General features: G+C 41.9%; 1 protein-coding gene across 6 annotated transcripts in view; it reads left to right on the top strand.

Annotated features, from left to right (window-relative positions):
• The first annotated feature begins 629 nt into the window (after nucleotides 1-629).
• The window catches only part of KITLG (KIT ligand), an 80,907-nt gene continuing 55,715 nt past the window's right edge, over nucleotides 630-25,821 (top strand). For 2 of the 6 annotated variants that reach the window (XM_042992869.1, XM_042992870.1), the window contains exon 1: nucleotides 632-836. Coding sequence is in view for 2 of the 6 variants with exons in the window: in XM_042992871.1 (XP_042848805.1) it covers nucleotides 822-836 (15 nt within the window). In the remaining 4 variants the exon portion in view is untranslated. Of the gene's footprint in view, nucleotides 837-20,964; nucleotides 20,998-24,918; nucleotides 25,682-25,821 lie in introns of those variants that run through there. The other 4 variants (XM_042992872.1, XM_042992871.1, XM_015539074.2 and 1 more) reach the window with 4 other exon arrangements.

Raw genomic sequence — 25,821 nt, 5'->3', positions numbered from 1 at the left:
AAACAACAGCAAACCATCCTGAAAATAGCATCTCCCTTAGCAATACTTAACCCTGAGTCAACAAATTTTTTTTAATTATAAATATTCATTCATTCACTGAAGAAATTGTTAAAGCAAATAGAAGGTAAGACAATGGCCTGCTACAGATCCCAATTAAGCTTTTTTTTAAATTTCCCTAAGGCGGGGCGGGGCGGGGAGGGGGGTGAATTCTTTGCTAGGCACCCAGCGAACTCCTCTCGAAACGCCTGTGTAAAAGGGGGGCCTCCCAGCTCTCTCCAGTGCGCTTCTATCCCCAGGCGGTGCCAGGTGAGCCCCGGCGGAGCAGAGAGGCCGAGCTGGGACTCGCCGCGCCAGGCACGCGGCGCGAGCGGCGGCTGCAGGTTGTTAAGCTCGCGGAGGGAAGCGCCCTCGCGGCTTCCCTTTGGTGTGCGCCCGCGGCTGCCACGCCAGGGGAAGCCCCTTGCCTGTTCAACTTCGGGGGCATTCGCTGCGCTCCGGCCTCCCTCCCGGGTCTCCCCGCCGCGCCCCTGCCCCGTCTTGCTTCCCCGGGGCTCCGGAAGGGAAGGAGGCGTGTCCGGAGCAGGCGGGAGGGACCTGTATAAAAGTGCTGGCGGCGCGCCGGCCGGGGCTTCACTCGCCGCCTTGCGCCGGGACTGGGAGCGCTGCGGGAAAGCACGGGCCGGGGAGAGGGCGCTGCGCTCGGGCTACCCAATGCGTGGACTATCTGCAGCCGCTGCTCGTGCAATATGCTGGAGCTCCAGAACATCTAAACGGAGTCGCCATACCGCTGCCTGGACTGGATCACAGCGCTGCCTTTCCTTATGAAGAAGACACAAGTGAGTAGGGCGCGCCGGGAGCTCGCCGGGTCTCCCAGGAAATCGCGCCCGGAGCTCGCGGGAGGCCGGCTTGTCTCGGCACCGGCTGCCGGGGCGAGTGGGGCTCTGCCCGCCGCACGAGCCAGGAGGGTGCGAGGGAGGCGGGCGTGGCGTGCGCGTCCGAGCGGCTGTGGCCGGGTGAGCCAGAGAGAGGAGGAGTGGGAGCAATGAGAGAGAGCTGGTGTCAAGTTTGGAGCCGCAGCCGTTAAGTTTGGAGCTGTCAGTCGGGAACCGCAGTTCCTGTAAAATGGAAGGATCTGCTCTTTGGCCGGAGAGGGTTTTGTTTTTTGTTTTTTTAAGTTATCACGAGAAGGCATTTCTTTGCACGGGAGATGTTTTCCCGTGGATTCCGGGAGATTGCAAAACAGCTCCCAGCGCACCACGCTCGCTCTCGAACCCAGGTTTTTGTGCAGCCCCCCAAGTGGGCGTGGGGCTCGTGTGGACTCGGGTGCAGCCGCGGGAGCGAAGCCAACGGGAGCTCCTTAGCAGCTGCGCTCGGCGGGGCGGAGAACCTGCCCTGCCCGGCCAGCCCGGGAAACTTCGCTCTGCGAGGCGTTTGCCAGGTTTGCGGCTCTGGGTGAGTTTCCAGAGAGCCACAGATGGGGTAATACCACCACACTGCACCCACCTTCTTCCATTAAAGAGGAGAAGGGGTTTTTTTTGTTGTTGTTCGTTTGTTTTGTTTTTAATAGGCACCTCTAATGATAGTTATTGAGGTAATTCCCAGTGCTGCTCAGTTGTGCATTATACATAAACACTGTGGGTAAAGCACCGCCCAGGGGTACAATTAGACTTTTTTTTTTTTTTTTCCCTTGAAGCAAATATTTGACTTATCGTTTGGAAAGGACTGCCGAGGTACTCCCACCCACAGTTCGTTCTGCATTATGGTTCTTACCTCTTCTCACTTCTCCCCTTAGGAATCTATCTGCGTAACTGCCGCGAGTTGGGTAAAACTGCCCTTTCACCCCCAAGAGGATCTCTCAGAGACTGCACTATCTGAAATGTGTCCAAGGGGTGGAAGTGGTGGGGAAAAAAGGAAATTGAGAATGTGTCCACATCGTCAGTTTAGAATGAAGGCATCCGTGAGCAGAAAATGCTTTACTGAATGAGTTGCTTTGTATCCTACTTTAAATTGATATGTAGGCCTGGGAAATGTACACATTCAGAAGGAAGTAGGAAGAATTGAGCTTAGTGCACAGGTGTGGAAAGGTCGGCAGGGGGCGGGGGGAAGGGATGCTGCCTGGCAGAAAGGAGGTTTGTGCAGTCTCCAGGGCAGCCGCCCAAGACTAAGCGGAGCGCGGGTTCCTCTCGAAAGCAGGTTCATAGGCAGAGCATTGAACGCCGCCACACCTGAGATCTGCACACTGTGATGTTGAAATGCAAATGTTAAAGACTGACAACAAAAGTTATAATGTAATTATTTGACTTGTACAAGCCTTCTGCTTTGTGGAATGTAAGGGCGGTGGGGGGGGGCGGGGGGGGGTGAGGACCAATTCCTTGTTATAGTAGCATCTCTTCAGGTGGATAGTAGTGGTGGGATCTGGTGGAGAAACCGTTACCTTCTAGTTCAGAAAGAAAAAAAAAGCCTAAACTTTCCTATTTAAACAACACAGGAGACAGATCAGGTTAATGACCAACACTCCAAAGGGAGACGATGTACTATCCTGTCACTTTGAGAGTCAGTAGGATTGATGATCCTTGCACCCTTGCTTTGCAAAACAAACGTGAGCTCTGTAATCTCCTTTCTCACTTTGATTAAATGGCTGTGTAAATCGGATTACATGGAATAATTCCATTGAAAACCTGAAAGAGGTCGATCTAGGCTGAAACGCTGCGGCGTCAGTGACTCAGTGCTGCCGACCAGGGACATTTGAGAGGGCTAAATATTTTAGAAATGTGACCTGCTCCAACCAAGTTAAAGTGCAAGCCCTCTGGGGATCTTGCTGATGTTAAAGGGTTTGCAGGCAAAGGAGGGCAGTGCCCTTTGTTGAATGAAGGCATTCATTGCCAGGGATTTGATGACCTTCAAGGTTTCCTTTAAGGATACTTCTAGCAATTCCACATTCTTGCCACTAAAAAAGAAGACACTTGGAAATAGCAGGAAATCGATAAAATAATCCGTGGAAATGGGGGAGGGGAGTTAGATTCTCCTTCATATTGTTAAATTTCCTAATCCAAAAGTTAGAAGTTTTCTGTGCAACTGTATGAGGATGGAGAATAGTATAAGGAAATTAGACATTAATATGTAAGGTCATTTGTTCTGTAAGGTCATCTAATAGATGTCTAATAGATACCATAGATGTAAGGTCATCTAATGTTCTTGCCAGGGAGGAATATCTATTAATGCTTAACAGTTTAAATGATCATTTATAAAGATGGCATCTCGATACCAGAGTTCTAAGGCATATGGTTCTATATGTTTCCATTACCCAATACCTAAAATGATAACTTATTAATTGTAATAGTTTTAACTTGAATTACAAGCTCTCCAAGAATCCCAGGGACACCAGGCATTCTGGCTTTTCACTCACACCAAATAAGTGTGGAAATTCCATCAACAACCACTTGGGGTTTGATAAATTATTCTGTCATTTAGCATGTGTGATAAGACTTTAGTATTTGGAAAATAATTACACGGGCAGTAGTCCTTAGGAACAATTGTAACAAATTCAATCAGCCTATAGAAATGAATGCACTTTGCATTTTTCCTATTTCTGATTGTATTTGTGTGGTTTTTACAGTTTCTGAAGAGAATGGTGGCTCTGGCTGAGAAAGAACATCTATTTCAATGTGTAATCATTTTTTTTCAACGTAATGCTCTGTTATACTGGTATATTGAATAACAATTGTGCAGCATATTTGGTAAGACCAATTAGAAGAGTGCTGTCAGTTTAATGGGCCTGGTCCCATGTTTATCGATGTTGTACTTGTATTTTAGTTTTGAGATGGTTTGTGAGAGTTTTTATGACTGCTGTCAGTTTTAGAAATCGTAACATAGGAAAAATTCATCTTGCAAACAGTGTAGAAAGGCCATTTTAGGCACATGTTAGTTCTCTGAAAAGAAACAAATAGAATTCTTGTTAGCTTATGTTATTCCAAAAAAAATAATCCTCTTTTGTTTGTATGAAGTTTGCATCTGGGTGATAATGCAAGTTTATAGAAAATAGCATTTATGAAGAGAGCATTTTAAAATTTTGTCTTTAAAATCGCTCAATTTGGATTGCGTGCTTTGAATAATTCTAATTTAGATAGCTTTTAATTGATAGATTCTGCCAAGACTTTAAAAGTCAAGTGCTAAGTCAATTACATTTAATATAAAACAAGGAAAGAAACCATATGGAAATCTGAAGGCCTCAGCCAAACCAATTAAAATTGCTAAATTTTATGTCTAACTACTGATTTGAAGATAGCAATTGTGAGTTACATGTTTTCTTTAATGATAAGTGGTTGAAATTCTTCCATCACCATAAATAACATTGGAGGAAAAAAAAAAATCCCTGCCCAAATAGCTGGTCTAAATATTGGAGGATATTTTATTGCGTGGTCCATTGAACCCCACTGCATGTGCCTTCTCCATCCATGTCTGGGGAGTGCCTCAACTATAATGGAAAGATCCTAGGATCTTGCCTTTGAAGACTTAAACTCTGATTTCTGTTTTACCACTGGTAAGACAAATGACTTTAGGCAAATGGTTAAACTTCTTAGGATTTCTGTTTTATAATCTGTATGATGATAAACTAGTTATAAAGATTCTTTTCCTGATCATTGTAAAGGGCTAAACAAAATTTTATATAGGTCTTTATCCCAGTACTGTGACTTCCTATAGTTACAGTCAGAATTTATTATCCCCCAGAAGAGAATTGCCTTGCTGGCCACTTAAAAACCAAAGAAAAACTGGCTATTGCAGCTAAATGATGCTTATCCAACAAAGCAGACAGACGAAAATTTTATAAATTTGGATCTGTGAATTCAGTGCCTCTCATTATACATGGTTATATTTTTATAGACTGTAATTAATACACCTCAAATAGGAATGTGTGAAGACAGAGGCTCTATGTGGCATGAGAGATGTTAAATTCTTTGGAATTTTTCTTTAGGGCTACCTGGGTGGCTCAGTCGGTTAAGCATCCAACTTCAGCCCAGGGCATGATCTTGCAGTCTGTGAGTTCGAGCCCCGCCCGTGTTGGGCTCTGAGCTGACAGTTCAGAGCCTTGGAGCCTGCTTTAGATCCTGTGTCTCCCTCTCTGTCCCTCTTCTGCTGTGCGTTCTCTCTCTCTCCTCTCTCTTTCCCAAGAGTAAAGCCATAAACATTAAAAAAATAAAAATAAATTGTTTCTTTTAAAGGTAAACCTGAATGAGGGAATTAGAATTGAAAATAAATATAGAAACTGGAAGTATTATTACCATATCTGATTCATATCCATATTTCACTTACTTTCTGTGTTCCCCTGGTAGGATTCTGAGAGTTTACTGTAGACTGAATATACTTGGTCAGCTTCCTATCCTTGATGTTCTTTCTTGCACTTGCTCTCCTGAGGAAGGCCATGCATTCATTCTGCAGAATGTCTTTACCGGGCAACATGCAGTGACTTTTTTTTTTTTTTTTCCCATTATGCAAGTTTGTGAGACTTCCCCCTCCCCCTTTTCTCGATTACCTTAATGTTCCCTTTTGTAAATAAGGGTGTAAAGCATTTGGATATAAATCTGAGGAATGATCTTTTATCTTTGTTTTCTACTACATGAATCATGAGCAGCTGCAGGAGACCCTTTTTTGGTGTTTGTCACCTGCGTAGTTAGACCAATTTATAAAACAAATGGAGGGAACACTGGGATGCTTTTATAATAAATACTGTTTTCAGTTATTTTGTGTAGACTTTGTCTCATAGAAACCATTGACTATACCCTTACTAATTTGTAGATGCAACAAGATGTTTTTGCCTTTTCACTTAATTATGGGTATACTAAAAACTGTTTACAGGGGCCAGGAGATTGAGAAACTGTCATTTCATCTCTACCTATTTCCTTCTGCGCAGAAAAAAAAGGAGATGGGCGGGGGTGGTGATTTTCTTATAATTAGGCCTCATGGTTCTTTTTTTAAAATCACAATGTGTGTCATCTAAAGAAAGACTGTTCTTTATGTAGCTCTCTTTCTCTTTTGGCTACATTTTACTATGTTTCTAGGCTGCCACATTGACTTGGATATTAGGGGATAGAGTTCTCTTATTAGCCCAGATAGAAGTTGTATGGCTTTGGGAAGGTATTTTAGTCTCTTTGAACCTTGGTTTCCTCAACTGTAAAGTGAGAAAGTAGGACTAGGTGATTTGTTTTTAAGTTTATTTATTTTTATTTTTTGTTTTGAGAGCGAAAGCATGAGCATGGGAGGGGCAGAGAGGGAAAGGCTGAGAATCCCAAGGAGGCTCCACACTGTCAGTGCAGAGCAGGATATGGGGCTCAAACCCATGAACCAAGAGATGATGATCTGAGATGAAATCAAGAGTCAGAGGCTTAACCGACTAAGCCACCCAGGTGCCCAGGACTAGGTGATTTCTAAGTGCCTTCTAGTTCTAAAATTCTCTATTTCTAAGATCCTAGTAAAATAAAGGTTTGAACCACATGACTTTTGAGCTTTGATTCTGAGATTTATGTAACCATTGCTTTGGTTTGGTGTGAATACAAATTATAACCATTGGTTTATGATTATGAACTAGCCAATGGGGAGAAATGAAGGTTTAAGTATAGACTGTTCTACTTTTAACCATTTCACCTACTACATGCAATTTCTCTATAATAATAATAATGGTATTTACACTTTTCCTGTTTTAGCAATATCCACAGTTGACGAGGTTTTTTTTTTTTTTTTCACTTCTAATCTTTAAATTCTCCAAGTGAAGAAGAATCCTAAGGCAAGGTCAGACAGCCAGAAGAGGTAAATTTACAAAAGGTAATGAAGGCCTCCCAGTATTTATTTGCTTTTCTTTGCTGCCTCTGCAGCCCCCCACATCTGTGTGCAGGGAGTGGAGTAGAAGGAGCATTTAGTGGGCAGAATCAGAGGAATGGGTCCAATGTTCACGCTTGTTCCACTGCCCATCACTGAATCTTAGTAGTCTTGGGCAAGTCTTGGGCAAGTCAGGGGCAAGTCATTGGCAAATCATGGGCAAGTCACGGGCAAGTCTCTGAGTGGTAGTAGTATCTGTGCATCTCACTCAGAGTTAATCCTGAGAAGATCATGAAGTGGAGACCTGTAGCTGGAGGCACTGAAGCTGGAAAAAAGAGGGAATAACCCTTTTGCCGCAGGGAAGAGACCTTTCCTGTGGATAACACATAGGACACTTGGAGTGGCAGAGTCTCTCCTTGCCCTGGCTTTTTTGCAGTTCTAATGTGGTCTCAGTTTCTGGAACACCTCTCACCTATCTCCTTTCCTTAGCTTTCCTTAAGGACTGATACTAGCTGAGAGTTGGGGCAAGCCCAGTAACAGGCAGTCGGTTTTCCTTAGCAGTCAGAAGCCATGGCTGCCTTTTTTTCTTATTGTTGGCATGAATTCTCCTATTCTTCTTGTTGACCACATTCTTAGTCAAAGGTCAGTTGGACCTCTCCTCCAGCGAGAGAATGTGGATGCCTCAGAAAATAGAGCCGAGACAATGATGGTAATGCTCTTCTCAAAACGCCCGCAGAGTCAAATGTGCTACCCATGAAAACAAAGTCAAAATTGAGTGATCCAGACAGTTAAACTAGCAGTTACCTGGATGCAGGAATTCAGTACTTGACTTTGCAGGTTGCCTTGAGGCCTTGAATACCGTGGATTAGAATGTGGTCGTAACAGGGGCAGTTAGGGTGCCTTTTCTGTGTTCCTGGTGCATAGATGGCAGCTCAAAAATCCCGCAGTTGCCTTGCAAAGAATGCCTTGCTCCCATGGAAAAGGGCGTAAAGGGCGAGAGCAAGAGCAAACCCACCATCAGTGCTCACTTGAAAGAGCAAGCCTCCCTCTGTTTCACCTTTGAGGAAAGGGCATCCCCACTGCATAATAGGCCTCTCCTGTGGACCTGGGAGGAAAGAGCACAGCCCAGAGCAGGGCCTTGTGTTTGTCTTGTATACTATACACATGCTGTTGCTCTTTGAGGAACAGAAGTTTATCTTCTGAACAAAAGCCCTGTGGGTGCTGAGAACTTTCGCCTCTTTTTCACCTTGACATAAAATCTCTGAAGCCAATGACCTTTCCATTGAAGTGCCTTGACTAAACTCCAGGACCACAACTCCTCTCCTAATTGGCTTGTTTCTCCTTAATGCACGAATTTGAATGGTTGTAAACCAGGGCACTGATAGAAATGACAATTTAATAGTAGCTGTCTATTGTGAGGGTCTCTCTTCTGCTGAGTTTTCCACTGTTTCCTTGGGGTCCCTTTCTAAAGCCCTCCCAGGCAACTGCCTTGTGAAAACACAGATTCCTTGATTTCCAAGAAGAGTGTTGCCGAGAAAGCGGGTTGTGTTATAAAGGTCTTGAACCCCCTCCTGGGATGTGCTGTCCATACGGATTGCTCTCAAAATTTATATTCACTGCAGAACTTCAGATGGGGGGCAGGGTGGAGAGGTTTCATATGAAATGTGATTTTGAAAACCCAAGGATTGCGAAACAAACCTTGGCAGTCACACATCATTATTTATGGTTCTGTGTAAACCTGCAATTTAACGCTTCTGAAACAGTCAACACATTAGGGATTTACGTTTTTCATGACCAACTAAAACCTCCTGTGATTGCTTTAGTTGGGATCTTCTGGTGATTTTAGAAAACTGCTTTATTTATCTGGCCCTGCCCAGACATCTCTGATGTGTTCCATTATGCAGAGGCCTAACACATGTTATTCTATTGTTTGTTAGATAAATTATCACAGTACAGGGGAGTTGGCTGGTGTTTTCAGCCTCCAGGTGGTCCAAAGTGGACACCAAAATGCCAAGGATAAAAGAGGAGCTAGAAAACATTCATGAAAAATGAACAGGAGGTTATTAGCATAATGTGTTTAATATTAGATGAAATAAATTCTATGTAGAAAAGCACAGAGCTGCAAAATAGGGTTTATATAATCTTTATCTTCACAACAATTGTAACAGGCTTGTTTTTTTCATTTTTAAAACTTTTTATTTCTTAACCCCTGCCCAGGAAAATAGTTTTTAAACTTCAGTACGTGTTTGTTTATAATGTTCCATGGCCATAGTGCTGTGTCTTAACAACATTCAGAAAGTGGGCTTTTCTTCTCCCATTTGAAACTTAGATCTTTTTTACTTCTGAACAATTCTATGCGCTTTTAAATCCCAAACTGATTTGACCATTGTTTGTACCTCTGTACAAATGTCACACATAAATGATTCATCTTGGGGGAAAATAAAAAGGAAATTTACTGTAGTTAAGTGTTAAATGTTTGACATTTAAATGTGTAGCCATTTTAAATAGCTCCCATCATTGTTTTTTATAAAATCAAATCATCCTGATACTAAGATCATGCCAAAATGACACTTAGTAGAACACTGATCCAAGATTAATTAATTCATAGAATTTTTCTTCTGGGAGGTAGGTGCTGTTTGTTGTTGTTTTTTTTCCAAATCCCATTTCACAGATGAGGAAATTAAGATAAGGTCTTTTCTCTGCCAACTCCAAGTGTTGATTGCCAACACTAACACCCAAAGATGTTTAGCTGGCACAACCACAGTGCATTCGTGAGGCTAATTCAGTACCTCAAAGATGCATATTCTGTTATAGGAACATTGAATCCAAAAACAATTGCAATTCAGATATTAAAACAGCTGCCAGTGATACTAATTTGAACAACAAAAATTGCGTGATTCTAGTTCCCTAACCGAGTGGTTTATACTAGATGCTTAATAAATACATACCAAATGTTGTGGAATGAATAGATACCTGATTCAGGTTGTTAGGTACTGATATATTTTTAAGAATTTTTTTTGTTTTTTTTTAACAGAAGGCAAATTTTAACTACTATATTGAGTCTATTATACAAACACATGTGTTTGGTTGATGATTGGAAGGGTTACTCTGTTCACCATTTACAGCATTAATTTTCAGTATATATGCAATATAATTTACTAACCAAAACTGGAGACCATGCAAGAAAATAGAAAACATTGGATTGAGTTATAGCTCAGATGTGTTATTGGTTCTGCCACTTATTATTTATATGACTTTTAGTGTTTCTCTCTGAACTTTACTTTCCCAATCTTAAAATAACTGCCTATTATACTACTGAAGAGGTAATGATTAAGTGAGATCATGTCTAAGGGCACAGTGACTTGTACTTACTAAATAATCTTCTGATTCTCTGCTAGAATAGTGAATCACAGAACATTACAGCAAACCCACATGCTATAAGAAATAAATTCATTATTAGCAATACCTGGTTTTGGCTATAGGGCTTGAATGAATAAATGAATTACAATAATCCTTACAGATTAATTCCTTAACTGCCTTTTTTATATATCATCTACCTTCTTTAATACTGAAGTACTCTTAGCAAATTCAGCAAAACTCCCCCCCCCCCAATTTTATCTTTTACCTTTCTCCCCTTTCTTAGAAAGGAAACAGTTGTATAAATAGGCCAAAAGACAAGCTGGTTAAGAAGAGAGACAGCAGCTAATAGAATATGGAAGTAAGACTAGTTAGTAAGTTAATAGTGTTGATTACCGTGGATGAGGCACCGTGCCACAAACTGCACAGGTGGATCTCATTGGATTCTTGGGGCGGGGGGAGAAAATTTAAGGAGATAGTGATGTTTTTTTGTAAAAACAAGGAAACTAAAGTTCAGAGAGATTAAGAAAATTTTCCCAAGATTAAGAGGAAAAAAATACAAGTAAGTGGAAGACCTTGGTTTGCAAGACAAGCCTGTTTAATTACAAAGACTAGATTCCTCCTAACCGCTGCAGTAGAATGCACCTGTATTTTAAGTATGTATACACACATGTGGTCCAGAGGACTTGTGTGTGTGTGTGTGTGTGTGTGTGTGTGTGTGTGTGTGTGTGTGTGTAGATTATGCCTTTTAATCTAATGTGGGCAAGACTGAGAGCAGGTGGGGCTGAGTTTCTGCTTAAGTGACCTGCTGCTTTTGACCCAGGAGTATAAATAGTTGTGAAGGCCAACAGGAGCCTGGGCTTGGTCCCCAGCCTCTCCCCCCACCCCCAGCCCCCGCCCCCATCTCCTTAGCCATCAGATGCATCCCTCATCTGTTATAAGGGAGGCCCCCTTAGAAACTGTAAAAATGCCTTTTACTTACAGAATTAAGAAGTACTGCCAAATCCTTGGTGTCTTTCAAAGAAAATGGTTTTTGTTTTTGGTTTTTTGTGGGTTTTTTTGGCAGAGGGAAATTTTAAAATATTTTAAAATTGTGTTTCAAAAACTTCTTGGAGGAACAGGGAGGCTTCAGGGATTACTTTAATCAATTTGCTCTGACCTTCTTTCGTGCTATTTTTGAAGACAGTTTTAAGTGGCTCTGATGATACTAGAAAACTATTTCATAATAATGCCCTTATGCTTATTATGTCTGGCTTTTAAAACTACCAGCCATTTAAGTTGTGACCTTTGCATTGTCATTCTTTCCCCAAGTGCAGGAGTAGTAAAAATTTATTTTCTGCATTGATGTTAGGATTGTTTAAATAAATGACAGTCACAATACCTTTATCAGCAGCATCAGTATGTAACCTAGCAGCACTTTATTGGAAATGAAAGTGTTAACTAGAAGGAATCATTTGAGTACAGGTGAAGGGAACAGAACAGGGGTGTGATGAACCAAACAGACACCAAATAGATGGCCTACTTTGGTTGGCTAAGCACATCATCTTGAGCCTCAGTTTCCCCATCTGCCAAACAAGGGGACCAATAGTGCATTTACCCAGGGTGGTAATGAAGATTACATGAAATCCACAAAAGGCCCTTAATCCAGTGCCTGGTACGTTGGCAATAATACATGTTTGCTGTTATCGTGAGCATTAAAGACGTGGTAAGTTTATCAGTGTCAATGACTTCTGTCTTAAAGTGACTTTAATTGTCAGGTCTCGACTGTCAGAATGAAAGGGAGAGTTGAAGCAGTTCACCCAGATAACTCAGGCTTCAGACTCCCTTTAGTCCTGAATAATTTGATTGTTTTCATTCCCTACTTTAACAAAAACTGAAAAAGGGCTAAATGTGCATGATTTATAATCGCAAGATAGTTTACCTAGGAGCAATTACTTCTTTCTGTCGTGTGCCCAGGGCCACAGAGCTAATCCGAGGTAGAGCTGCTTCACGAACCAGCCAGTTCAGAACCAGAGTCTCTATTCCTAAACTCTGTGCTTGGAGCTGGAGGCACGGAGTAGGAGTCCTTCCCCTGAATTGGTGAGTGGTTTCCTACTTTTCCCTGTCCAGAAGGAGAAGTCATTTTCAGCATCAGCAGAAATACAGCCACCTGTCCAGGGAGAATGGGAAGAGCGTTTGCGTTAGAGGACCTAGGCCTTCCCTCCAGCTCTTGACTCCAGCTTGCCAAGGGATCTTATACAAGTTATTTAACTCTGCTTAACCTTTTCTTACCTGGAATTTCCTCCTCCATTAAAAAAAATTTTTTTTTTGGGTTGCCTGGGTGGCGCAGTCGGTTAAGCGTCCGACTTCAGCCAGGTCACGATCTCGCGGTCCGTGAGTTCGAGCCCCGCGTCGGGCTCTGGGCTGATGGCTCGGAGCCTGGAGCCTGTTTCCGATTCTGTGTCTCCCTCTCTCTCTGCCCCTCCCCTGTTCATGCTCTGTCTCTCTCTGTCCCAAAAATAAATAAAAACGTTGAAAAAAAATTAAAAAAAAAATTTTTTTTTTTACATTTTATTTATTTTTGATAGAGAGCATAAGCAGGGGAGGGGCAGAGAGAAAGGGAGACACAGAATCCCAAGCAGGCTCCAGGCTCTGAGCTGTCAGCACAGAGCCTGACGTAGGGCTTGAACTCACAAACCGCGAGATCATGACCTGAGCTGAAGTCAGACGCTTAACCGACTGAGCCAAGCAGGTGCCCCAAATTTCCTCCTCCATAAAATAAAATAAGAATACTTAGAGGCTTTCTTCCCTTTCTTCCTCTTTCCTCCCTTTTCCTCCCTCCACCCCCCCTTCTTTTCCTTGTTTCCCCCTTTTTTTTTTAACCGAGAAAGAGTATCCTATGTACCTGCTTTGTGATTGTCACTCATGGAATTACACTACTATAAAAAATAATTGTCAGGCTTAACACATATTTGCCTACTATACTGTTAAACACAAAATTATATGTTTGTGGAAAGTGCTTGACTCATTGGCTTCAAAGACACTTGAAGGAGAATGGACTTTGGGGTTAGAAGGAGGCCCAAGTCCTAGCTCTGTTACTCACCAAGACCGTGTGCATGTTGTTAACATTCTTTCTCTAGGCCTTGATGTTCTCATGTGTATAATGGGTTAATATAGGTAATAGTACACAATTGGAAGAATACGAAGATTAAATGACATAATCTATGGAAATTGGCTGATGTGAAACCGATGTTTGATAAGTGGTATCTCTAATCTTTGGGGCTATATTTTACCAGCAAAGATAAGATCAGTATATGCCAGACTGTGTACTCTGTGGGTTTGTTCCATTTGTGTGATGGCTATAATAATTTAAAATCTGTTGTTGTTAAAAGGCAGAGGTTATGGGTGATGTGGGAAATGGGATTGTGTATGGTAATTGGAGATGAGTAAGGGGTCTGGCTCAGGATCCACATCCTCCTTTGTAACTAAGGATGCTGACATACGTCTTGGCTACCTCACAAGCTCTGTGTGTGTGTGTGTGTGTGTGTGTGTGTGTGTGTGTGTGTGTGAGAGAGAGAGAGAGAGAGAGAGAGAGAGAGAGAGAGAGAGAGAGGAGATAATTGAGCAGTGAGTGCTCTGTAGACCATGCTGTTCCACTCAGGGGTCTAGGTCATGTTATTCTAACTCTTGAGTGATTAAAAAATTCAAACTTTCTAAATATACAAATACTTTGTATTAATGTCTTCCAAAAATGAGCCTCAAACAACCTTATGTGTAGTATATATTGATAGCTTTGGAGATTCCTAAATCTGGAGTCATCTCTTCAGAAGGATGACCTTGAGTCACAATATTCTGATTTTCTGATTTGTAAAATGAGGTTTACAACAGTTCTAATTCCTCAGGTGGTTGTCAGGATTAAACGAGCCAGTACCTGCGATAAATTCTAGGTGCTTTTAAGCAAAGTGTGTTTTTGCTTTCAAAGCTTTTTTAAGTTTTTTTAATTTGACTTAATTATTTTGCAAGTACTAAATTTAATAAGTGTGTAGGGATCAATAATTTGGGAGTGTTTTCCTTGTGAATTCAGGTTCTATTTTCCTGAAGGTAATTGTGTTTAGAGTGTGAGGGCTTGATTGTCCAGGTTAATCTTCAAGTAAGTTTGTATCAATCAAACAAGCTACTTTTATCAGTCTGTTACTTCAGGTAAACAAGCATTCCATTCTTTGACGGAACATTAAACTGTTGTGTTCCTTTTGATGGAGTGCTGACTGGTTCAAAGCACTTGTGAAAGAAAACAGCTCCTGTTTCCTGACATTGTATAATCTAAAGAGCCTTTCTAGAGGTTTCTTGACTGAATCTCTTACCATTGCTACCTCAGTGATTAAATTACCAACCTAGAAATGTACGATGTGATTTTTGGGTTCAGTTCAGAGTAGATTTAACAACAACAACAACAAAAATTGAACCAAGACTGTGAAACCAAGAAGCGAAATTTCTTTTAAATGGTAAGGGGGGAAAAAAGTATAAGTCCATTATTTTCAGACCCAAAGGAGAATGGGATGGAACATCGTCACATATTATTTTTGTTAGTGGTCTAGGAGGAGAGTTGGAGTACAAGGGAGCTTAGTTTTGCATCTCTACCCAAAAATTTGTGTCCTGACATTTGAAGGGTTCTGTGGAATGTCAGAACAAGAATTTGCCCACACAGGAGATCCATGTCCTGAATACGGTTATGTGGTCTTGATGTTTTAGTCTTTCCAAGGGTGTCCATTTCATTATCCAACAAAACAAATGGTGATTTCTGTAGTTTGAAAGAGTCTAGTGCACACAATCTAGAGTGATTAGAGGGAGTCTCACTGTGTAACTATCCTGGTTTAAAATCCTCCCCTGCCTTTTCATTATCCGCAGGATAAAGTCCAAACCCTCAGCACACTATACAGGGTTCTCTGTTGGCTGTTGCTTATTTCCTCTGCTCCCTGAGTGGTAAATTTTATTATGGTGTCATCTGACACTGTAATAAAGGTGTAGTGATGCACCTAGCACACCAGACTTGGTCTTCTGGCCCTGTCAGCCCTTCTCCATCCTCTGAGTTACTTCCTCTTCCAAGAAGCCCTCTGTGATGTTTGTTTGCTCTTATTCTTCATCCGTACTCCCCGGATCTACCCTGTGCTTCCGTAGCATTAAAAAAAAAAAAAAAAAAATCACATAGGAGCACCCTGGTGTCTCAGTCGTTTAAATGTCCGACTCTTGATTTCCGTTCAGGTCATGATCTCACGATTCATGAGTTGGAGCCCCACGTCGGGCTCTGCACCAATAGTGCAAAGCCCGCTTGGGATTCTCTCTCTGTCTCTCTCTGCCCCTCCCCCACTCATGCTATCTCACTCTCAAACAAAACAAAACCAAAGCAAAAAATCATAGAATGAAAACAATGTACTGAAATTATCTTCTTACCTGTCTGCCTGTCTAAATTGCCTCATGTTGGTATCTCCAGTTAGTGGCCCAGCACCAGAATCTTGGTAAAGATTTTCTGAACCAAACTCTGATCAGATGCCGCATTCTGAGCTTGGATCTGGGTATTTATCATTTTTATGCCTGCTGACCTCAGTTGATATATGGGTTGGCACTAAGGAGAGTGATTTAGTTAGGAGGTAAGAAGATCACTTTAGAATAGTACTATTCTGCATTGGTATCAGTAAGAAGTATGTATAACCATGCAGATAACACTGGCCCACACAAACGTACGTCGTTCAAACATAACTCTGTTTGGAGAGAGAAATGGGCCAGTTGGGCTTGTAGAAGAGAATGGAGACCATGGATTAAAACAGAGAGGAGGGTGGGAAAGTCCTGGCCATCTTTTTTTTTTTTTTTAAGTTTATTCATTTTGAGCCAGAAAGCGTGTACACATGAGAAACCGTGTGCACGAAGAGGGGAGGGGCAGACTGAACGGCAGACAGAATCCCAAGCAGGCTCTGCACCGTTGGCAAGGAGCCCGACACAGGGCTTGAACCCATGAACTGTGAGATCATGAACTGAACGGAAATCAAGAGTCAAATGCTTAACTGACTGAGCCACCCAGGCACCCCAAGTTACTGGCCATCCTTGAGGAAATAATACAATAGGTCGAATATCAGGTGCCAGCAGTGTTGCTAAGATATATAGAAGGTTTAAGAGCCAGAAAAGATTTGAGGCATAATACTGTTGCTGATGAAAAACAAAAAATACATGCTTTATCTCCCCTGTCTCCATCTGTGAGAGTGGTACTGTGGATGTTCCTTTTGACAGAAGAGGAATGTGGGCTTGGGGAGGTTGAGCAAGTGACTTCGCATCTTCTATCTAGTCAGTCTTCAGACCTGATCTGTTTGCTCCTAAGCCTTTGCTTTGTACTGGTATTTGTCATCTTCTTGTATTGCCTGGATAGCGTGTTTTCCTTGATATACAATTAATAATCATATATAATATAATGAATACGATTGTTGTAAGTAAAGTAGGTTCTTACTCCACAGCTTACCTACATTCAAGATGCTTCCTTTTAGATTTTCTTTTCATAGTTTGTGTTCCTTAATAGTTAGCCAGTGCAGTAGACAGAGACAGGGTGTTCTATACATTCTGATACTGATGTGTATAATCCCTGTCTGGAAAGTGATAAGAGACAGAAATATGACAATATGAGAAGTATTAGATGGCTCAATTTGAGTGACAGTTAAGAATTTAAGACTGATGTGGTTAAGGAATTTAGCAAAAAATGATGTTTCAGTACTTAAGATCAAAGATCTATTTACATGCAGAGGAAGAAGGTTAGAGGAGGATTAATAAGTGATGTTTTCAAGTTTCATCTGTGATTAGAATACACCATGTTAGTGACTCGGGGAAGTAATAATGCTGCTTTACCATACAGTGCTAGAGTAACAATATAGTATAGGATTCGTATACTTTAAAAAATTCATAAAACTCTTTGGATGCCAAGTTTTCAAAGTTCTGAACTTTTTTTTTCAAAGTTTACTTTGAGAGAGAGTGTGAGAGGGGCAGAGAGAGAAAGAGAGAGAGAGAGAGAGAGAGAGAGAGAGAGAGAGAGAGAGAATCCCAAGCAGGCTCCGTGCTGTCAGTGTGGAGCCCGATGCTGGGCTCACACTCAGAAACCATGAGATCATGACCTGAGCAGAAATCAAGAGTCAGATGCTCAATTGACTGAGGTCACCCAGGCGCCCCAAAGTTCTGAAATTTTAAAGTTAGGCAACCTTGTAGCATGGTCTATCTATTTTTCTTAATCAGGTAAGCTCCATTTGGGGTGTAGAACTAAAATGTTAACATTTCTGGAACCCATAAAACTTCTCAGATATTAAATAATTATTACCTCAAAAAGAGCAAAGTCTACCTCCTGCCCTGATTGGAAAATGAAAGCTCCAAAAAGTACCATAAATGAGAAGAGGAGATAACCTACAAAAATGAAACCATGAAGTAGATGTGCATAATTATCTGTGCGGATTTGGCACCTAAATAGAGCAGCTGAAGCATATCTTTTAAATTTCACTTAACTGGAGGTGCTGCCCACACAGGCCTCTCTCCACGTCCCGAGGAAGTAGATCCCCATTCTCCCAGCTATGGTGAGAGAGCCTCTGTGCTACCCAGGCAGTCCCCCTGTTTACATTTATTCCCTCCAGCTTCCTTTAATTCCTCAGCAAAGCAGCTGCTTTGAAAAGAAACTCTCGCCCCCCCCCCCCAAGGATTATCTTGCATGGCTACCCACTCACCCTCTTTCCTGACTCAAGAAGAAAGTTCGTTTTTTGTTTTTTGTTTTTTTTCCTCCCGGACTTAGAGTAAGAACTTGAGGGTTTTAAAGTACATTTTTCATCTTCTTTTGTTTTTTTAAACCAGGGAATATTATCAAGTAAGCTTCCAAGTCTAACGTGAGAAAGAATTTCAGAACACAAAATAGTTTACATTTACTTTGAAGACTGTTAGCTCAGAATCTTTTTAAAAATTTTAAAAACCTGTGATGCCTGTACTGGTATCCTGATACACTGTAAAAGCTCGGCCTTTTAATTTCTGTTGTTAAGTCTTCTTTCTGTACTGAATTTGGAGTCTTCTCCTCCATAAGTGATATCATGGAGAATGCTAAGTATAACTTCATGAATATCATGGTGAAAAATTGGAATAAAAGGGCTGACCACTTACTATTGCATTTTCCTACTGTTAGGCATGACTGAAGCCTATGGGAGTGGGGCAGAGAGTGTCATTTGAGTTGGGCATGAGTTTTCCAGTTTGCTTATGCTTATGCTGTTTTATTTCTTGCATACAAGTCAAGGGAGAGGGCAGCAGTTAAAGTATGCTTGTGTTACTCTCTTGAAGAAAAGGGAGCTTTTTATGTCTTCAATCATACTAGGAATAGGTCTGGATGACAAAAAATAATAATAATAATAATAGCTCTAAGAGCTTGTTTTTGCCTGCTGTAGTAGGTCTCTAGGGATGACCTAGAGATAAGTCAACCCATGCTTTGGGAAGAGCTAAGATTAGCATTTAAAAGCTTAACCTGTGTCATTGCTTCTGAACATATCTGCTCCCAAGTGAAGTCCTAGTCTCTGCAAGTGTTCCCAGTGCAGAAGCACCATGAGTAATTTTTTTTTTTTTTATTGACTGCTTGAGAAATCTTGATGGATTGCAGCTCAGTGGGGAGACAGGGAGAAATTTACAGTTGTTGTATTCTGAATTCTAAATGAAGTGCAGAATTTTAGGATTCTCAGAGATTTCCCCTGAACTTACCATAGGAAAGTGTCTGCATTCCAGATCTGTGGGGTTTTTATTGTTGTTTTTGTTTTAATATGCTCCTGTTGGGTCAATAAAGGAAAGTAACTCCAAAATGATACTTAATCTAGGTTCTTTAGAAAGGGAATTCTGAGGGGGGTGCCTGGATGGCTCAGTCGGTTGGGCATCCATCTTGATTTCGGCTCGGGTCTTGATCTCCTGGTTTGTGGGATCGAGCCCCGCATCAGGCTCCATGTGCTGACAGTGCAAAGCTTGCTTAGGATTCTCTTTCTCCCTCTCTGTCTCTGCCCCTCCCTTGCTTATGCTGTATGTATGTGCACACTTTCTGTCTCTCAAAATAAACTTAAAAAAAAAAAAAGAATTCTGAGGATTTTACAGGCAGGTCAGCACCTTGGCTTATTATTGTGCTTTGGCCACATCTGCCAGGAAAGGCATTTTCTAGTAGTTCTTTATTCATTAGTTGTTTCTGTAGAATTTACTGTAAGGCACTGTGCTAATGGCTAGAAATACTGTAGTGAAAAAAATCACCTCATTGCTGTGCTTCATGGAGCTTACAGTCTACCCCTGGTTTTATATCCCAATTTACTATTTTCATGGAGCTAGAAAAGTACTTAAAGGTACAGAGATAATGGTTAGAAGTTCAAACCTAAAAGCAGTTAGCTAATGTCACACTTTGAATAATTAAGAGAATGTGGAATATTACTTATATATGTCATTAGGATTTAGCACTTACCGGACCCTCGAGTGAGAAGTAGGACAATGGTTTATGGCCAACTGATGAGCAAAACTCTTCTGTTTATCCTGTGTTCATTCATTTAAAAAATATTCACGAGAGGCTTCCCAGTGGGCTCTATCCATTCTGGACAAAATGGTGAGACACCGCAAATACTGGCCGGTGGTGCTCAGACCCCAGTGCAAGAGACAGATTATAAGCAAAACTGGTGGATGATGTTGCAATTCAGTTGTGTGAATCTGGACACTGGCTGCTGAGAATTGAAGCCTGCGTTATCCAGACTTCATCTGTACCCCAGTTCGTAAACCCGCGTTTGCACTCTAACCATCGTGGTCTGTCCCGTATAAGAGAAGGTTTGCGTTTTGTGGATACTTCGGTAGCAGGTTGCACCGTGTGCAACGCACACATAAGGAGCCTGTGCTGTGAGTGAGGAGCAGCTCCAGGTGCTGGAGGTAAGAGTGAAGAGCAAGAACAATAGACTTCTCATCTTCACACCATTGACATGCTTGTCAGTAGGGACAGGTGATAAACAAGTAAACTAACTGGGTAAGCAGGAGAACTTTCTGATGAAAAGTGATTCCGTGGAAATAAAACTGTGATAGGAGAAGGTTTGGAGCTGCTGAAGACAGGTCACTTTGGGGAGGCTTCTCTGAGCAGGTGGTATTTGAACTGAATCCTGAGTGACAAGAAGGACTTGCCTTTGCAGGGCCCAAGAGGAGAAAGCTCACGGCAGCGAGTGCAAAGGGCTTATGGCAGGAATACATTTCAGGTGTTTCCGGAACAAAAAGGAGGCCGGTGGGGTTGTGGTGAGTATGGTGGGGAGAGAGGGCATGCTAAGATGGGAACATGGAGATAGGCAAGTTTATGTTAAACAGAGCCTTTTAGGCCTTGGTCAGCAGCTCACATGTTGTTGTAAATGGAACGGAAAGGTATGCAGAGATTCAAAGTAAGCAGTGAGTACTGTCGTGTATTCCCAAAGGGCCACACTGTTGTAAGTAGCAAGCGTGAAAGCAGAGAAGGCTATTTAGAGGCCTTTGAAGGCTTCTGGGCAAGCGTGGAGCCTGTACTGTAGCCGTACAAGATGAGACGGAGAGAAGTGAATGTTGCAAGATTTATTTTGCTGGTAGAACTAACAGGGCATAAGAGACTGGATATGGAAATAGGGGAAGAATCAAGGATGGTGCCCAGAGTTTTGGCTTGAAGTTTGGAAATAACATTATCCGGGATGCTTGTTCTAAGTGTCGTTGTTAACAATGGTAACTTTTACAGGGGTGTGCCTCCTGTCCGGTACCGTACCAAGTGCTTTGCATATTAGTCCTCAACAGGCCTGGAAAGTGGGTTCTATTAGGCCCATGGTACAGGTAAGAAGACTAAAGCACAGAAAGATAAACTTTCCATAGGCCACAAGGCAGGTCAGTGGCAGAGTGGGGATTCAAAGTTGGGCAGTCTGATTTTAAAATTTGTTTATTTATAGAGTGGGGAAGGGGCACTTTATATTTATTTATAGAGAGGGAGAGACACCAAGCAGGCTCCATGCTCAGTGGAGAGACTGATGCAGGGCTTGACCCCATGACATGAGATCATGACCTGAGCCGAAGTCAAGGCTCGGACACCCACTTAACTGAGCCACGTAGGTGCCCCTTGGTAGTCTGAATCACTGTCCCCCAGGCCCTACTCCACACTGCTTCTCTGTGCATGAGTACACACATTCTGTTTTCGAAAGCGGTCTTGAATTTATTTATTGCTGAAGCTCAAGCTGACTTTTGAAACTCTGTTGTCTAGGTTAACATTCACCCATAGCCCAAACAGTTCAGCCTCACTTTTACACCAGGTCAAGATGGCCACCTGCTTTGGGAGAGCTGATCCAAATCCAAACCCAGGGCAGTTTCACAAACTCTTTATCATCTCCCTGTGCTGATCTTTAATCTACAGGGAAGCAGAACATAAATGGAATGTGAAATTCACTATTAGTACAACTATTAGTTTTGAATTCAGCATCTAAAGGAGTAGTAATAATGATAAAATACCTATAGCATTGGCAGTCATGTCATGATCTGTTCCAGGCCTCTTGTCAGTGCTTTACGTAATACTGTCTTAATTAATCTTTTCAAAAATCTAAAGAAATGCTATTCCCTCCCCGCCCCATGAGAAAACTGAGGCTCAGAGAAGTTACATAATTGGTTCAAGGTTATAGCATGTCAGTGACAGAATCAGGATTTGAATCCATGTCTTACTTTGCTGATGTTCTTCTGTTCTAAACATTATCTCCTGCATCAACAATGAACTTGCTGATGAAGTGTACTGTTACCAAAGGAACATGTCCCGGGCATGTCAGAGATGGATGCTTTGCTGTGCTTTAGGTGGTAGAATTACATTAACATTCTCCGGGGTTGACCATCAAAAATTTCTCTTTTTTTTTTTTTTCTTAAATTTTAAAGTGATCCTTATCTTACAGTTTCAATTTTGAAACACTAATGGAAAATTCCTGTGGAAAGTTTAGACTAACCTTCATAAGAAGTGCTTAATAACTTGGGTTCTTTTTCTCCAAGTATTGCTTAGGGTTTAGTTGCAGATGGGATAAACCGTTCCAGCTAAACAGAGTGGGGCATATAATGAAATGTATTTGATGGCTTATAAAACCACTGGGAGGGCTAGAAGAGGAGTCTCAGCTTCCAGAATACTCTGGTTGCCAGTTAAATCCACCACTGTCTGTAAAACTGTGACAGCTAGCGCAGGAAGCTCTTACTGCTACTGATGGCAGGGAGTTTCTGCCCGCATTACCCCCCCAAGGGAGCAAAATGCATGCCCAACACCCAGCTTCTTTTCTCAAGAATTTCCTTCCCACATCAGTCTTGCAGAGTTGTGCCTGATTGCCAGAACCTAAGTCACATCTGCAATTGTAGCTGACTACAAAGGAATGGAAGTTTTGCAGCCACCACAGTGTAGGAGAATATGCTAGGAGAGAGATGGAGTAGGAATTGAAAGAGCCAATCCGTAGTATCCTCTACGCTCACTACTCCTACACTGTTCGTTACATTTAGCTTTCCTTTTTTCAAGTTGCTCTAAATCCAGAGCATCTAATATGTAGCCCTTGAACCAAATGTAACCTCATTTACCTTTTTAGACCTTTTTGTTTTCTGTAATGATATAGCACCCATGAGCTAGTACAGCCTAAAATAGCATGTCTCAGATTTTAAAGAACACCTAAAAATCACATGGAGGGCTTGTCATAAGTGCACATCTCTGGATGCACCCTCAGAAATTTTGATTCTGTATGATGCTTAGGAATCTGAAATCTTCATAAACGCCCCGGATGATTACATTTTCTTCTAAAGGTAAGACAACCAATTCCCCGCCCCCCCCCCCCCCCGTTTCCGGTTAGGGCACCTTCAGTGAAAGCAGGGAACATTTGAACAGTTTATTCAACTCAACCAAAGCAGTTGGTGTATCTAGCACACGTTGCATGATCAGGAATGCTTATGCCGTGACCTTTGCAAACTGGGCTTATCATCTGATGTGATGGAGAAAATGATCAAGATTGTGAGTGTTCTTTGAGTTTATGCCTTTAACTCCCACTGGTTTTGATGCTGTTGGAAACAGTTAAAGCAGAGTATAAAGATTTAGTTTATTTTAATGTGGTAAAAAAAAAAAAAAAAAGCCCAGGTGAGAAGACCTTCAGAGATTTTCTGAGCTGCTTCCTCAGATTAAGTTCTTAAAAATTAAAAGATTAAAAGTCCCTTAGAGACCCAACTTGTAAGACTCCTGGTAGCTGATCTGACAAGACATCTGAGCCCATTTAATTGCAACCATAGGACAAAACAAAACACAAGAAGTTCTATAGGGGATTCATTCAGTCCAAATTCAGCGCATGGGATCAGATAGCAGCTGGAATCTGCATTCATTTTCCATCTCTCAGTTGTTGGGAGTGCAAAAGATTTTACAAGTTTTCAAAAATTGCAGAGCTTTTGATTTACATGCGATCCCACTTTCAGAAGTGAGTCACATAGTTGAGAGAGTATAAATTACAATTTGCGTTTTTGTAGCTGTTTGTTGGAAAGCTACGACACTGGGAGTGCATATTGTTGTTTAATTTTAAGAGCAGCTAATTGACATAACAGTGAACAAGGTCCTGTGCCTGTGGAGTGTTTGAAGGTGAATATCTGAATTTCAAAACTGCCCTAAATTTTTTTTCTATGTTCCTATACTTTTGCCAATTTGGGGGCCTGTCTCTTATTTCTTTGAAAATGTATACTTATATCAAAAAAAAAAAATCTGGCAACAAATATGTACATCTAGGTTCAACATTAAACTAGCACCTAGCAATTTTCTAGCGTAGTTTGGTTTGTTATATATCATCCTCATAAAATTGATTAGAATTAGTCATCAACCAGCATTTCCCTAAAATACGGCAGATTATACTGCTTGGGGGAATTCTTTCCTTCCGTTTTTATATAACTGCTGTATTTATGAATAGCTAATGACTTACATTACCATTGTTTCTAATGACGTAATGTCTACTGCGGGCACAAATGCTTCTGCCTTGTACATGTCTATTCCAAAATAGTAACAGCAAAATTTGAACACCTAGGCCCTAGATTCTAGCCTGAGGTAGAAGTTCTTTGCAGGGATTTCCACAGTGGCCAAGCCTCGCAGTTCACCTGGCTGTCATGGACCACAGGGGAGTTGTTCCCAGGCACAGACCCTTTAAGAAAGAAGAAAGCTTAGTGCATCATTACGGCTCCATTCTTTCCAAGCTGTCTTTGCTTCTACCCAGACTAAAGTGAACTCTCTAGGGGCGCCTGGGTGGCTCAGTCGGTTAAGCCTCCGACTTCGGCTCAGGTCACGATCTCGCGGTCTGTGAGTTCAAGCCCCGCGTCAGGCTCTGTGCTGACCGCTCAGAGCCTGGAGCCTGTTTCAGATTCTGTGTCTCCCTCTCTCTGTGACCCTCCCCCGTTCATGCTCTGTCTCTCTCTGTCTCAAAAATAAATAAAAGTTAAAGTGAACTCTCTAGCCTTTCCAGATTACCTGTTCTCCTTCCTTTTCAAGCTGTTGTAGTATATCACCTTGAAATTTCCCCCGGCTCATTTACCACTGTGGTTTGATTCCTAGCTCTGTCACTCCGTGGAAACTATCCTTAGCAGCGTCAACCCCATTAGGTATTTTTCAGCAACCATCAGGTTGACCTCTTTCAGTGCTTGTTTTATTGCTCACACTTGCCCTCTTGTGCTTTCTTTTTACAGTGATTGCAGATCCCACAATCAACAGACTTGCCTCTCGTGCTCCGCTTCTCATCTCTCCTCTACTATGCAGACAGTTCTTCTCCCCCTTAGAGGGGTTATCCCCCAAGGTTTTCGGTGATAACTTCCAATAATCTCCAGCTACCACTTCTCCTACATATCCTGGCTCAGTGAATAGCTCTACTTTTTACCCCGTCACCTAAACTGGAACTGGAGGTCATTTGTGACTCCTCCTCCTTTTATCCCACACACTTACTGCCCATCACCCAAGTCCCATTCAACTTCATATCCTCTTGAACTCGTCCATCTCTCTTCACTCCCACTGCGTCTGTCCTAGTTGATGACTTCAGTGACCTCCACAAGCCCCAGTCTATCCTTCATTCTGATGCCTGATAAGCCTTTCTAAAATCAGATCTTGATCCTCCCCTGCTCTAAGATAAAGAGCCCCCCATGTCTCTAAGATAAAATCCACACCAGTTAGCAAAATTGGGAGGACCTCTGCCTATCTCTCTAGCTTCCTCTGTTTTATTATTTATTCCTTGAAATTCACTTTCCAGTCATGTCATCAATGTGAAGTTCCATGAAAATGCCCTGTTTTCTCAATTCTATGGGCACTTCCTACTTCCTCTGCCAGGTGTCTTCACCCCTGCTTTCTTTGATCTGGCTACCTGCTATTCACCCCGAAGAAGGGGTCATCTCCCAGGAGCTATCTCTGAGCCTCTCCTTCAGTTCCCCCAAAGTCAGATTTAGCTGTCCCTCCTGGGCCAAAGAAGACATCTGCTGTCTCTGTATCTTACATACTTATCAGGTACGCCATACGTTTTTTTAAAATGTTTATTTATTTTTGAAAGAGAACACAAGAGGGAGAGGGGCAGAGAGAAAGGGAGACGGAGAATGTGAAGCAGGCTCCAAGCTCTGAGCTGTCAGCACAGAGCCCATCGCGGGGCT

This window comes from Panthera tigris, chromosome B4 (genome assembly GCF_018350195.1).
Source record: "Panthera tigris isolate Pti1 chromosome B4, P.tigris_Pti1_mat1.1, whole genome shotgun sequence".
In the NCBI taxonomy this organism is placed as follows: domain Eukaryota; kingdom Metazoa; phylum Chordata; class Mammalia; order Carnivora; family Felidae; genus Panthera; species Panthera tigris.
The sequence above is the reverse complement of the archived record's forward strand: the minus strand, read 5'-3'. Positions and strand labels throughout refer to the sequence as shown.